The following is a 16,480-nucleotide window of genomic DNA, read 5'->3' on the forward strand; positions in this document are numbered from 1 at the left end:
AGAGAAAGAAAACAAGACAAAATTTTTACCTTTTATCAGAATGTGATCGATAATATCAAATGTTTTATTTTGCCATGGCCACATGCACATGATGATTTAGCTAAGACCTGATAGGCGTTTTGAAACAAGCAAAAATGTCTCACAATAATAAGACACTTCTTTATTTTCTCGTAGGAGGGGGGATGCATTAGTTGTTATTTCGTCTCTACAGTCACCAGTTGAAGTGAGGCAACTATCAGCTGCAACAACTACAGTAAAGTAGTCACCACCTTTCCATGCATCCTTTGCATATTCTATATCGCCAACAAGAGATTCATAGAATTGGTGGCAGAATTCATACTGTGGTTTTAACTTGGGGTCCGAGGTTTTGTTGACGAGTAAGCCAATGAAGGCAAAGGTTTTATTAGCAACAACATCTGCTAAGTGGATTGAAATATTGGTAAGGCCAACAAGGTCGATTGTGATTGTTTGAGGATCGGATTTTAGGGCTTTCAAGCAAAAGGGAGGATCTCTATGGGGAGAGCAAATATCATGAAGCACACCTTCATCAGCCTTCACACTTAGCCGTGCACTTGTTGGGCAAATCAATAGGATTGCTAGCATAAGAGAGAGCAATAAGGAGGCACAAATGGATGGGGCCATTTCTTTCATACTTTACTATCAACAATTTTTGGGTTTGATGTATAGGGTTTCGAGGGAAGCTTATGTAGGAGTTGTTATTCTTTCAAAATGGGACAATTATGACAAGAAATCTGAGGGTATGCTTACTAAGGAGGTGTATTTAGCTTGATTAGGTCTGTTAGGAAGAGAAACCATTTATTTTAGGCACATAATTAGCGTCAATTGGTGCCAGAAAAAAAGTGTCAATTGCATTGTACCATAAAAGGAGGGGTAATTCTTTTTCCTTTCTTTTAAAAAAAAAAAAATTGAATAAAAAAACATACACACAAAAAAAAGGTGGTATGAGATATTAACACAACCATGGTAAAGGAGGGGCAATTTAGAGAGAGAAAAAAAGGATAAAACGTTTCAATAGGTGACATTCATAACAAATCCTATAAGTTATAATGTCTCCGACTATTGAATTCTTAGCCAAACGTTTCTATAATTACCCCTAGTTAAGAGGGCAGCTTAAACAAAGGGATCGATTTTGAGGTGATCAGCTCGACTCAATATCATTCCGCCAAGCTGACTTTTGAAACCGACTTCACATAAGCTATGTCATTATCTTGTTAAAATCATAAGGGTGTGGTAATGTTGACATAAGAGAAGTATTTTCTCTTCACCATACCATCGCTTTTGATGTTATTGTTGTTTTTGTTTTTGGATCATAATACCAGGATTTTTTTTTTCTTTAGGGTGACTTATGAGGTTCATTTTATTATAAATAAAACCTTCTGAAACGATTTATCTTTCTTTTTTATATCCTATCTGACTTGCCCTCCTTTTATAGTATACTAGCAACTCTGATGGCTAGTTCATCGGTTTTGATAGTTTGTCTGAAAAAGTTTACTCATCATACCAAATATCTAAAAATATTTTAGAATTAAAAATATTTTATTTCAAAACAAACAAAGGCATACAATCACATGGTATTATTTTTTTTTCTTTTAAATAATGTGAAAGTTAGAGGTGGGAGGATTTCTATCTCTTATATAATAATAGATTTTTCTTTTTCTTTTTTTATTTTATTTTATAGAAAACACATAGTAATAGACCTCAGTAACGAAATTTATGGTCAGATCGATCTACCATCCATGTGAGATGAGAGAATATCATATGACATTGGAACTTTGGAAGGAAGAAGTAAATTCATGGGTGTGTCATGAGTGGATCTAGATTGCTATCTTTGGAAGGAATTGAAAAATTATTATATACTCTATAAGTAGAGCAACGTGATACTCCCTCAATAATTAAATTCATAGGTGGTGGGATTCATATCTATATGAGAGGAGGAAATATCAAATTGCTAATTTTGGAAGAAAAAATTATTAGATTCTCCTAGAATATGGCTTACATAGTACTCCTTTACATGTGAATAATGGATCCACCATAAATCTAATTAATAGAATACATTATAATGCGAAAAGTGAAAATACCATATCTTTATTTTCTCAAAATACGGAATAATTACTCCTTCAAAAGCACCATATAATTTGCTATAGATATTTTTTTGATAGATTTAAACCAAAAAAAAAAAATGATAGAATAATTTTCTTAGACCTAACATTTAAGAGCTTGATTCATATTTGTATAGCCATTCATGTTTTTGCACAAGATATTGAAGGTATGAAGCTAAATTAATTAAGATTTGAATTTCTAAGAATCGTATAAATCAATAACTAACATTCTCTCATTTATTAAGAGAAAAATGTTCAAATCCCCTACTATTGTATATATTGAATTGTAAAAAATAAAAAATAAAAAATTGAATCACACTTGTACTGGGAAAAAAATGTCCTTTGCTTTTTCCAAATTATATATGTTTTATTAGTTTAATTCATAATTTTACAAATTAATTAGTTTAACTCGTCATTTACGCGAGCACCCTCTTGGCCAAATGGAATTACCTACTCAGATAAACTAAAAGGTCAGGATTTAAACCCTGGTCCTTGAAGTGGGCCGGAAAGTTTTTTTTTTAAACGATAAATTAAGAAGAAAATAAGGTAGCAACAATTTATGGCATTATTTTATTACAATGGTTTATGTCAATGTGAAGAAAACCTGTAACCAACCAGGCCAGCTGAATAGTAAAAGCAATAGAAACAGTCACCTAAGAATCCAAGTAAAAAAAAAGGCTCTCAAATTTTAACCAATAATGCTATCAATAAATAAAATACTATTTTTTTGATCAAATGAAAAACAAACAAAAAAAAGAGAAAAATGTTACGTCCACAATATTTTTCACAACACATTTACAACAAATGCTAAATAATAGGTTGTTACAGCTTGATATTGATGGCAAAAAAAATAATTATAATGGTGTTTTCAAATAGAAAATAAGAAACAACTTAAAACCTAGGATTTGTTATAAAAAATATTGTGAATGTTGCACTTCTAAAAAATAATATAATAATAAGAGTTTTTTTTTTTTTTTTTTTTTTGAGAAACTATAATAATAAGAGTTGAGTTAGTAAACTTTTACTAGTTTTCATCTAGGTCTACCATTAACTACACTTTTTTACTTACCACTATCAATTTGTCACATCAACAAGTGTGAAAAGTTTTTTCATATTTTTTATGTCTATAAAATTTCTAAAAAAAAAAAAAAAAATTTGTTACGTTGTTCATGTTTATTAGTAGTAATTTTGCATCTAAAACAATATAATCAATTTTTGTCTTAGGCCCCTAAATGTATCAAGCTGCCCTGTAACCAACTATATACTGATTTGTGGGTTCCAATTAATTCAACTGGTAAAATCTGTAACAGTTGAATAAGAGATTTAGAATTCAATCTCCGTCTATACTAAAAGTCAATTAGTATCTGAGTCATATGATAAAAAACTTTCATCAGTAGCAGACGCCATAAGTTGAAACTCTCTAAAAAAACAAAAAAAAACTATACACTGATTTATTCCATCAAAAAGAAAAACTATACACTGATTCCTTCTAAAAAAAAAAAAAAAAAAACTATATATTGAATCATTGATGAAGATTCAAACTTCTAAAAGAAAACAAAAACATGTTATATGTTCAAACAATTGTATGTGGCGTGTGGCATATCATTTGGCCTTACATTTTTGTTTTACCTTTAAAATTAATTTAAACAATGTGAAACGTTATCCATATTAGCACAAACATGGTTCCTTTTGACAAAATCATAAGATCCACCAACTTATATATACGGTGCGTCTTCTTTCTTGTTATTTCAGAGCAAAATCATCGAGCCTTAAAAGCCACCATTGGTCAGTAGTTTTCACCTAGAAAAAATTGCACCTATGAACGAAAAGTATGAACAACATCACTGATGCAATATTTTTCACAATAATTACATTAGCAAGTTTTTACTACTCTCATATGAGCCCATCACTAATATCATTTTCAAATCTTTTGTTGATTTTTTTTTTTTTTTTTGGGTATATATAGACTTATTTCAAACGTATTGAGGCATTGGATAGGGTTCATTTACAATTATCTTTTTGTTTTTTATTAGTTGGATGGTTGGAGAAGAGGATTTGAACTTTGGATGTCTTCCTTGAAACTACTTAAGGTGCAAAATGAACCCAAAACTCTTGGCTAGTGTGTGTGTGTGTATATAAGTTAATATGCTATTAAAATCCAAAATTAATTTCTAATTGTGGTTTAATTTTGTGAGAAGTGTCCATTTAATTCTTAATCTTGTTTGTTGTATATATAGGTATATACATGGATAGGTTGTTGTGGGGCCAAAGAATTTGACAACCTTGGCCCACTTTATACTAAGCCCAAGGCCTACGCCGAGGAGGGAGAAATGGCCGAGGACTAACAAAGAAAGCCCAAATAGCCTAGAAGCGTTGCCGAGGACGATCCTGTTCTCGGCATCCTAAATCCTAGGAGGAAAGAATGGCATGCCGTCAAAGGCAGCCTCCCAGAGTGCCCCCAAAAAGAGGACAAGTACAGTAGGGCACCCAATGGGGTATGGTGTAGGAGCAATTCAAGGAGAAGCTGTCACCTCTGCATTGAATGCACCCAACTAACATTCTGGCCGCATTAATGAGGAAATGACCTTTGAACAGTGTGGTCTTGGTTGCCGCAACTCACAGAGGGTTTGGGAAAGTGGGTTATGGGACGAGCACTCGAGTAATGACCTGCATAATCAACAGATGAAGGGCCAAGATCGACTGGAAAGAGATATATAATGTGAGAGATCCTCCAAGAATGAGGGATTGAAAATCAGGAGGAGAAAAAAGGAGAATATGGGAGAAATTTGCATGATCCTAGAAGCCTTTGGAACCTAGCATTGAAGAAAGAAGAAGAACACTAAGTTCCTCGGATGAAACGCCAGATGACAGAACTTTATACTTTAGTTTATATCCTTATTCTTCAATCCATACATAACCGTGTCTAGTTGTTGTAATCCTGACTAAGACCTAGTTCTTAAACTCATTCTCTATAAATTTATTGTATTGGACTAGATGGGCTTGAGTCTACTCATCCAACAGGAGAAGTGCTCAAACCCAGTCCCTACAGTTGTAATAATGATATTTGAGTTTGGAGAATATTGTTTCATAAAGTGAAAATTCAAGTTCTGGAATTTTCTAAGTGAAAATTAGAAATACAGTATTTTCGATCGATCAAAATTTTGGCTGGATCAATTGAAAATGGTAAAGAAAAAATCTTGGAGTTTCTAGATGTCTTGATCGCTGTTCGATTCCTATTCGACCAATCAAAAAGAGTACTCGATCAATTGAAAGTAATTTTCGACCGATTGAAAATCGTGAAACATAATTTTCTGGTGACTGTTCAGAAAGGTTGAAGTGGTTTCAAGTTTTGTTAATGGTTTTATGAAACATTTTAACTCTCAATACATGTTTTTTGATAAAATATAACCCTATAGGTATAAATAGAGGTTTATGTTCACTTGAAACACAAGATAGTAAGTTAGAGAGAAACACAATATATCTTGTGGTCATTCTCTAGAATTGTTATCAGTAGAACCCAACATCTTGGTTGTATCTTGGGGAAAAATTTGCAATAACCCTTAAGTTACAATAGTGTGGGGGGCAAATATTATCTAAGGAAAACCACATAGTACCTCTAAGTTATTTATTTTCTATTTGTCTTTTGTGTTGACATTGTTCTTCCATTATTACTTTGCGTAATATCCCAAACATTGTTGTCAAGTGACCTATTTATAATGGTCAATGTGAAAATCGAGATGACTTCCTCAGTCACTTAGGCAAAAAATAGGGATAATTACAGTAAATCCACCTGTTTTCACTTTACCTACTGATGGTTCAATCATTTACACTTTGCCCACCTAAAGTTGCTTCTATTAGGACTCTATTACCCACTTATTGGCTTTTCCATTAAAAAACAACTTCTACCACCAAAACATAACATAACATGAATCAAAAAGCTTAGGTTATGGGGTTTTGAAAGAGCTTGGGTTATAGAGTTATAGAAGAAGAAGAGTACAATTTCAAACACCTCCTTGATAGAACCATTACTTCTTCTTCTTCTTTTAGAGACAGCGACAAAGATCTTATTGATGTTGATGTCATTCAAACTGACGCTCTTTCAAAAATTAGTCAATCTTATTCTTAATAGCTTTCAACAAGTAATGGTCACCAATTGGGTTATCACAAGGTTTAGGAAGGAGACCCAGTAACGAGCAAGATATAAGGCTTACCATTAATATGGTTAGGGAACTCAGGATTTTGATCTAACCTGGTTTTGTGGTCTTGGTCCCAAGTAGAGATCTTGGGTCCGAGAGTGAAGGTGTCATTTACGTTGAAAAAGGATTCAGGTTCATTGACCAGGTCAGATGGGTCAGAGTCAGACCGGATCTCAGCGAGGATGCAGTTGGTTTCTTCGATGATGTTCTGGTTCATTGTGTCATCGCTAGAGGAGCTGAGGTTACTGATGCCGATGGTGCGAATTGGGGTCTAAATGAGAACATGGGGCAAATAGGTGTCCAAAATTCGAGAGCCCAGGAAGAAAACCCACCACCAATCTGATCTCCACGACTCTACCACTCTCTACATTAATTCAAACAAGCTCCAGCCATTGATTCAAATCACAATAACTGAAACCCACAATGATTAAAAATGCAAAACTCAACAACTGAAACCCACATAAAACGCAACCACCAATGATCTCCTTGTCTCCACCACTCTTATCGATTCAAACAAGCTCTAGCCACCGAAATCGATTCAAAAACCCACAACCAATTCAGCAAGCCACACCAATTCAACAACCCACAACGCCGATTTAGCAACACATGCTGATTCAACCCACCTTTGAAACCCAGTCACTAATTCAACTTCAATACTGGAACTGAAACCCAACCAACACCCAAACGACCACCATGACACCAAACCCATGGCTAATCTACCATGATCCAAACCCACGGCTGGATTTTTCTATACCTCACACTTCAATTGTTGGCTTATCTCTATCTCACTCTCTCTTTGTTGATAACATTGCTGGTTGTTTTGAGATGTTGGTATTCTTGTAAATTTGGTTCAAAATTTTGAGTTGTTGTGAAATTGTTGATATTGTTATAGATTAAAAATAATTTCATTGAGCCATTTGATTGGTGTGTTGTTTCTCCACTTTGTTCTCATTGAAGTTCATAAGCAATGAAAAACCCTACCTTTTTTATTCTTGTTATATTTGTTTTTGCTAAAAATGTGCTTTTCTAACGGTAAACGGAGAGATGGATTACGGAAGGGTAACGGAAACAACCTCAAATGGGCAAAGTGTAAATAATTGAACCACAGCTAGACAAAGTGAAAACAATTCATACCACAAGTGGGTTTATTGTAATTATCCCTAAAAAATAAGATCAAATCATCGTTACTAAACATGGGTTATAACCTAATTAATTTAGGAAAAAAGACATTGACCATAAAATTATACAAATACTTTCTTCTTATTTTCAATTTTTTATTTGATGGGACATTTTCAAATGATTATTTTAATTGTTTGACCTCGCTGTCAAACTATAGTAATTCGGCATTAATTCTTCACTTCATACCTAAAATTAGTTAAACAATTGATTAATCTAAATTCACTTTGTTTATTTATTACTTTCATGTAACTTATGCAAACACAAGGATACATTTAAAATTAAGTACAATTTTTATTATAAAAATTTAAATACTTAGTCAAATTATTAATAAATAAAAAAATAGCATGTAACACATACATATGTATGGATACATTTAAAATTAAACACAATTTTTTTCATAAAAATATAAGTAATTAGTCAAATTATATTTTAAAAAAAAATTATATGTAATAAGTTACATATTAAAATTCTTATCTAAATATAATACCACTTATGATCTTTTTTTTTTTTTTTAATTTTTAATAAGATAGAACGTGTAGTGATCTTTGTTGGGTGGTGATTTTTATTAAATATATGTAATTGATTTTTTATTATTTAAATTTTACAATTCATTAATATTAAATTCTTAACCCATTAACTCATTTTGCACTCATTAACTTACAAAGATTAAAAAACTTAAGTGGATAATTATGGTGTGGTCCTCACATAAATTTAGACACGGCGCAAAATTTGATTTTAATTTAAAATTCTAATTAAACTTTCTCTGAGCTTTACAACTCATGCTTATGCATGGAAATGGATAATTGTAGTGGTGCTATTGATGTTAACTTGGATTATTAAACATATAGGACATTAGTTAATGTAATTTAATTATAACATGGATATGGGATGTGAGGGGCAAGAGCTGGGGTTCAAGTCTCCAGGAGGGAGCTTCACACACATATACACTTAGATTAGGTTAGAGTAGAAATTTTATCTTGTATATAAAAAACAAAAAAGAACTAAAACATACTTTTCTTTTTTTGGATTTGAATTGGATTGTTTAACGGTTCAAATTAGTAGTGATTGTTGGAAATTAGAATTGCTCTCTATATGTTAATTTTCTTAAAATCCACAACAATATGTTTTTATAGACAAACTATTATAAAGAAGAAAAGGTGATTGGTGTTACCTGAATCTTATGACTTGATCAAACTCAGTATCAATTTGCAATCTAGAAGAAAACCCAGCCAATTTCAGTTAGAAAATTCAATTGGGTATTTATACTATTGTAACTTGCATAATGAGCTTAAGAAAAAAATTATTGATTTTTTTTATCTTACTATAAATTTTTTTGGTGTTTAGATGACGTATATTCACTCTATGAAAAATGTGTATCATAAAAAACAAAAATCTTATTGGTTATTTGGCAATAGTGCCAAATAAATAATGTGGACAAAATTGGCCTTTGCCCTTTTTAAAAAAACAATCCAGCATTTTGCCTTCTTTCCCAAACTAATTAAGAAAATGCCCCTCTTTTAAAACTCGATTTTCTCAAAATCGAGTTTTTAAAAAATAAAATCCTAGAGTTCTATAGTGGCGTTTTAAGGAGCCTATAGTAACGTTTTAAGGACCTATAGTAGCATTTTGGAACTCGATCTTCATGAACTCGAGTTCAATGCAAGTTTTGTTTTGTTTTGTTTTGTTTTTTTTTTACCTATAACTTGAGTTTATGGAGCTCGAGTTATAAAACGCCACTATAGGCTCATTAAAACATCACTATAGACTCCTTAAAACGCCACTATAGGGCTTAACTTGATTTTGAGAAAATCGAATTTCAAAAGAGGAGCATTTCCCTAATTAGTTTGGAAAAGGGGGCAAAATGCTGGATTTTTTTTTTTTAAAAAGGCAAAGGCCAATTTTGTCCAATGTAGTGGGTGCCCCCAAAAAAGGGCAAAAAGTAAAAGAAATACATAAGAATAACCTACACAACCTACTATCTATTTATGTCCATTCTAAAGAGCCAGCATCCAAATCCATGTATGCGAATGGTACCATCTAACAACCATCTCTGGTCTGTAATACAAAGCAAAAAATAAAAAGCAATATAAGGCACAAGTAATAGCCGGATAAGTGAACCAAAGAAAGGTATTTTACCCGTAAGATATATAAATTAAAATTCTTCTTTATAATAAAGCATCATCAAGTAAAAAAAAATTTATTGATTGTGGTGTGGAAAAAGTCTTGAAAAATTCATTGAATTTTTATATTCAAAATTAATTTTGAACATTTTTTTTAGAGAGAGTTTCAACTTATGGCGTTTGCTCCTAATGGTAGCTCTGATTGAACCCCAGATCTTTTACTCAAATTTTAAAAAGTTGTTATTTGGAGCATACACCATAAGTTGAAAACTCTCTAAAAAATAAAAGGACAACCCAAAAAAATGAGTCGCTAAAGATGCTACCACTACGTGGGCATAAGATTTTTGGAAGGTGCCAACATTCATTTGACCTGCCAATAAAAAGAAGAAAATTTTAATTAAAAATACTTAAAGGGATTTGGCCAGAAGAAGTATATCATGAAACTTTCTAAAAAAATCTGAGAATTGCTTCGTTTGTGGGTAGAGAAAATCATGTAAATTAGCAATTGTTAGTGATGATGCCAAAAATTGTCAGTAAACTGCACAATACTCACGTGCTCGAAACAAGACCTGCGAAACAAAAACAAAGAAAACCCTAAGAGAGTACCGGTGTGGTACAGGCTGAAGACCCTCCGAATGTTAAGTTAGAGAACTTTTCACAACTCTAGAGTGTCAGAACTAGGAGGAATTATGCATACCTCGGTTTATGGGGGTCTCAGGATTTTTATAGTAGTGTAGGGTTGACATCCGTGCCTTAGTTAAGAAGATGTTTCCTTGTAGGAGATATCCTCTTTAATTTGTGTATTTTGCAGAGTTCTTTCCTTATAGAACTCCCCTTAATTAGGGATAATCGTAGGGCACAAGATATTTCCTTACACACTTATGCCGTGGAGGCCAAGTAAGGCCATGTCAAACTCGTCAGAGGTTATATTATTCCCTTCAGCTTCCTCCCGTCAGCTATTTATCCTCGTCCACACATTCTAGTCATCACCTTTAGGTGTTTGATGACCTAAAAGTGCTGTCGTCAGCTTTAAGGTGGGACCGTTGACCTTATCCTATCGTCACTCGGGCTATGGACGTATGGGTGAGGTTGACGAGTTCATTGGGGTCGTCGACTTTGCCTAATATGGATGAGTTTATCAATGTTACAGAACTTCCCTTATCAGTTAGTTATGCTAACATTCACGTGGTCATTTTCTATTTCTTTCAAATTCATATCCCATGATTTTCTCTACAACTAAACAGGAATTAAGTGATTTTCTCTTCCTATATAAGATACATAAATAACCCTTTGAATACCCAAAACCATGTATCATAAATCTTAAGAAGTCTACAATTCTTATCCATAATCGGTGCATTTCATCTTGTTGTAATTAATCGGTGCAATTCTTTTTAAAAGAATTTTACAATTCTTATCCACATTAATTACAAATCGGTGCAATTCTTATCCATAGAGAGAAAATGATTGTAATTAATGAATAACCCTTTGAAATGCACCTCCTTTGGAAAAGAAAATAAGAATTGTAGACCTCTTTTCCATTCATGTGTGCATCCATGCGCCACTTCTTTTTCAAAATTGGTGCATTTCATCGGTCTAAAAAAAGTCAAATAAAAATGATTGTAATTAATGTGGTCTTTTTGGTTTTCGATGTTAATAACACATTTGCAAAAATATTTAAAAAGTTAAATTAGACAGGTGGCACAAAAATATCTCTAAAGTTTATTCTTATTATTTTTTTGAAAAAAAATATATATTATAAAAGATACAAATTATTAACCTTTACCCAAAAAAATAGAAGAGACTAACACGCGTGCTCAGAGGTTAGTATATATATGTGTATATATATATATATATATCACTAATTAACAATTTAGTGCCTAAAATAAACACTTTCTCGTCCAAACAAATTTTGTCAAGTCAATACCACCCACTTAATAAGTATATCCCAAGATTTCTTGTCATATTTAGCCCATTTTTTAAAGCATAACAAACTACTGCTACACATGTTCGTTTGATTAAGCGTTTTGGGAGTCTAAAATTATGTCTTTAAAACTTAAAACTCTGTTTCAAAACAACAACCTCTCATACTTTTTTTTACAAACGCTCATTTTAAACAAAAAACACCATTTTTGCAACCGCTAATACAAATGCACCTTACATTCCATTAAAAAAAAAAAAAACAAACTAACAAACTACTACTACATAAATAAGCTTCCCTCAAACCCCGTCAATACATCCTCAAAAAATCAAACCCAACCACTGGTGCTAGTACAGGAAAAAAGAAATGGCCCCCTCTTTTTCTCTCTCTTTTTTGCTCTCTTTTATGCTAACAATCCTATTGATTTGCCCAACACATGCACATAAAAATGTGCAGGTATCAGAAAAAGTGCTTTATGATATTTGCCATAACCATGCAGATTATTCTTTTTGCTTGAAAGCTCTCAAATCCGATCCTAGTGCACCCTTACCCGACCTTGTTGGCCTCACCAATGTTTCAATTAACTTGGCTGATGTTGCTACTAATAAAACCCTTGAGCTTATTGCTTCACTCAAAAGCAATACCTCGGACCCCTTATTAGCATCGCAGTATGAAAGCTGCGGCGTATTCTATGGAAATATTGTTGACATTATAGAAGATGCAAAGAAAGCATGGAAAGCTGGTGACTACGAAACAGTTTTTGTTAAAGCTGGTGGTATCCTCACTTACAATGTTGATTGTAGCGATGCATTAACGTTCAAAGAAGCATCCTCTCTCCGAGAAGCGAATAAAGAAGTGTATAATTACTTCACGACACTGTTGCGTGTTTCAAAAAGCCTAACAAAAGATGGCTAAATCCTCATGTACGTGTGACCATGCAATATAGAACGTTTGATATTAATCTCTTTGTTTCAAAACTATTATCAGGAGATAGCTAAATCCTCATGTGCATGTGGCCATGAAGTATAGAATATTTGATATTATCCATCATCTTCTATTGAATTAATATAATATAAGTTTAAAATGCTGTTTTGTTTTTGTTTTTGTTTTTGTGTGTTTTTATACAAGTCTGGTTTTCTTCCTTGATTCACATTTTGTAATTTTTTTTAATAAATACCATAGGATTTGAAATGTGTTCACTTTATAATAATTTTTTTTCTTTTATCATTTAACCAACATAGCATATGGGTTCCTTTTAGGCTTAGGTGGGATTTATACCCAAATTGGCCAGATCCTTTATCCCGTGACAACAAAAAACTCACCAATTGAGTTAATTAGAATCCATCCTAAAAAACTCTTTAACATGAATTAATAGAACCGCGAGATCACATTTATAATATTATTTTATTGCTCTATATCATTGAAGGAACAAATAAATTACTATTATTATCCAAAATGGTTAAAAAATATAAAAAATGTTGTTTAGAAATATAATATGCAATACAAATTACAGTAATAGTATTCGTAGTATTAATGCTTTTGTTCGTACATATATATATCATAATGTCTTTGACGTTTTAATGCTTTCTGGTTGCTTCTGGTTAGGCAATGTAGCAATGACAACCATATGCGGCTAACAATTTTAAAGAATACATTCACACACAAAAAAAATAAAAGATTTGTAACAGGCTTGGTTTAACGTGGTTGAGGAGGAACCACCCATTAGCGTTATGTCTACCACCTATGGACACATCCCTTCCCACACCTGTGCTTATGTGATCATGAAAGACTATTAATTTATGTCCAAAGACACTCAAATCAGATTCTAAGGCTATGTTTGATAAATGTTTTTGTTTTTTATTTTCAATTTCTTGTTTTTTAAGGAAAAAAGCAAAAAAATATTTTGTTATGTTTTCAAAATGGAAAACATGTTTGGTTAGTGGAAAAGAAAAAATAAATTTTTAATTTTTTTTTTGAATTACGTGCTCTCATTACATTCCTTTGTCAACATTGTTATGGAAGCAGCACTTTGTTAAGAGCTTCATTACAATTTACAAGACAAAAATAGAGGGATCAAAACAACACAAAATTCAACCCCAAAAAAGGAAAAAAGAAATCACAGAATTCAAATGAAATTTATTCTGGTAGTTGCGATGTAACTCGTTAAATGAGATTGAGCCAAGAAGCTTGAAGAGATTCCCCATGGTAAAATCATATTACGTGTTATTGTAAAACCATGGAAATAGATCAATATGCCCACCACTAGCTACTTCCATTCCACATATTATAAAATTATTGTTTCACATTAAAAATTAATAATAGAACCAATCCCAAACACTAGCCCTGCAATTAGTTAGAATATAGATTTTGTTTTGTTTCCTACATGGGTTTCAATTGATACCCTTGAGGTATTACGTAATAGAAGTATGAACAAATGTGAAGTACTTGCAGATCGATCTGCTTGATAGATGTGTATCTATGATTGATGGGCTTCCAAAATCTGTTAAAGACCTGCAGATCTGCTTCTAGAAAAATAGAAATCTGAAATTAGGAAGGGAGAGAAAGAGGAAGGGAATGGTCTTGGTGTGAAGAAGACGAATACCAATCTGAAAAAGATGTAGAAGAAGAACAAGAAATCTGAAATTATGAGAGGAGAGAGAGAAAGGGGATGGGTCTATGGGAAAAAAAGAAAAAATATTGTAGGTAACAATAAAAATATGTTTAGTTGCATGGTTAGAACTAGAGCATTGGTTCATTAAAGTAGTAACAGAAACTGTGGGGTACAGAAATTTAATAAGGTGATAATGCCATGTGTCATACTCAAGGCCGAGGAGGCCAGTATAGTTCCGAGGAGCCCATACGCTCGGACGGTAAAGCCGCAGAGGCAAGCCATGGCCACATCATGGGCACATTACCAGAGGGGGGCCACACTATGGAGGAAGAGCTTCAGAGAGAGGGTTAGCCCTGACGTGATTGGAGGGATGATAGTTGCCACAACATTGATTGCACCTCACCAAACCCTCTGGTCATATTTATGTGGAGAAGACCCTAGAACAGTGTTGTCTTAGTTGTCGCAACTCACAGAAGATTAGGGAAGGCATCTGATAGGACAAATACTTAAGTAGTGACCTGCATAATCAACAGATGGAGTGCCAAAATCAGCGAAATGAGCATATATAATGTGAGGGATCCTCTAGGGATAGGGGGATCAGGAAATCTGTAGAGAAAACACTATAGTAACAAGAATCGAAATTGTATCCAAGTCTAAAAGAAATATATTCAAGAACCACTCTCTTCGGACTTCGCCGAGGAAGGATTTCTTTGCATAGAGCTTGCCTTTCTTTGCTTTCTTACAATTTTTAATCCACTGTGCGCGTTGCTTGATCCATTGAAGTCTAGTTTTTAAGCCCACTCTCTACAAATTCGTTGTGTAGGACTCTTTGGGCCTGAATCCTTCTACCTTTTAGGCTCAGGAACCAAAACGCCACCCTTACAAAAACTATTTTTTTCCGTGTTTTCACAAGCGTGAAAAAATACAACACTAAAAATAGCTCTTTGGTTGTTTTCATTACTATTTTTATATTTCTCAATATTTTCAGCTTACCAAACAAGTTTTTTGTTATTGGAAACAGAAAATAGTCACTGGGAATAAAAAACTGAGAAAAAAAACTGTTACCAAATATACTCATTTTTTTTTTAGAAAAGTTACCAAATATACTCTAATTAACTCAATTAGTGAATTATTTTGTTGATAAATAAAATATCTAGGATTAAATTCTAGATATTAATCATAAAAAAATACTTATTATAGAGAAAACACGTTTCATATCCTTAATATCTATTAAAAACTACAAAATGTGAATCAAATACATGTGGAATTACCTTTACTATCACCAAAAACCTCCTTTTTAATTCAACAACAATATAAATAATAAATAAATAAAAAGAAAAAAAAATTATACCTTTCATCATATTCGATTGAGTAGAATGTGATTGATAATATCAAATATTTTATTTTGCATGGACACAAGCAAAAGATGTAGTTGAAGCTTTCCTTTTTCCCCCTCCCAACAAAAGACGGAAGTCCCAAATATTTTCATATTATGTAATCTCCTGCAAACCCATAGCATCCTTAATATGTTGTTTGGTGCTCTCTGAAGTGGATTTACTAAAGAAAATTGCCGTCTTATTTTAGTTCACTTTTTGGCTAGAAGCTTTCTCATAGGTGTCCAAAATATTCAAAATTTTTGCACATTCATCAGAAGTAGCCCTATAAAAAGCAATATGTCATCTACAAACAACAAATGGGTTAGTTTTGGGTCTCTTTTATAGAGAGAAGCCCTGTATATCCCCAGCTTGTGTATTTGTTTCTAAAAAAAAAAAAGTCCAATCTTATTAGGTGTGTAAACCAAGAATATTATTTATACTAAAAGTTCATTAGCCATAGTTGTGAGACATTGATGCTTGTTTCCATACGTCTGTCTTTAGCTGGTGAAATCCTTGTATATAAGTTACATTTTTTGTGTTGTTCTGTTTTTCTCAATTTGCATTTTCCTTTTCCTTTTCTGATGTGTCTTGATTTACATTTTATTTTCCAACATAAGAGTTATGACGATTGTCAATTGAATGTTAAACCTTTTTAATCTAAATTTGAGAGGAATCATAGAGATCAATTCTTTTCATAGATTAGTTGCTCTAACTAGTTGAGACTTGAGAGGGTAGCTTGAACAAAGGGATCGATTTTAAGGTTTGCTCGACTCATGATCATCCAGCTGCGCAAGCTGACTTGTGAAACTGAGTTCATATATGCTATGTCATCATCTTGCTCATCAACAACTTATGTACTACCCTTTTTTGTTATAAGGGTATGGTAATGTTTTTTTTTTTTTTTGAGTAAACAATAATACTTATTAGTATACACACGAAAATAATAATAATAATAATGTT

General features: G+C 32.7%; 1 protein-coding gene across 1 annotated transcript; it reads right to left on the reverse strand.

The window, feature by feature from the left end:
• Nucleotides 1-96: 96 nt before the first annotated feature.
• LOC126722766 (pectinesterase inhibitor-like) lies at nucleotides 97-642 on the reverse strand. The gene has a single exon (XM_050425915.1). The coding sequence runs from the start codon at nucleotides 640-642 to the stop codon at nucleotides 97-99; it is 546 nt and encodes a 181-aa protein (XP_050281872.1).
• Between the last annotated feature and the right edge of the window lie 15,838 nt (nucleotides 643-16,480).

The sequence above is a fragment of the Quercus robur genome, chromosome 4, assembly GCF_932294415.1.
Source record: "Quercus robur chromosome 4, dhQueRobu3.1, whole genome shotgun sequence".
Classification (NCBI taxonomy): Eukaryota; Viridiplantae; Streptophyta; class Magnoliopsida; order Fagales; family Fagaceae; genus Quercus; species Quercus robur.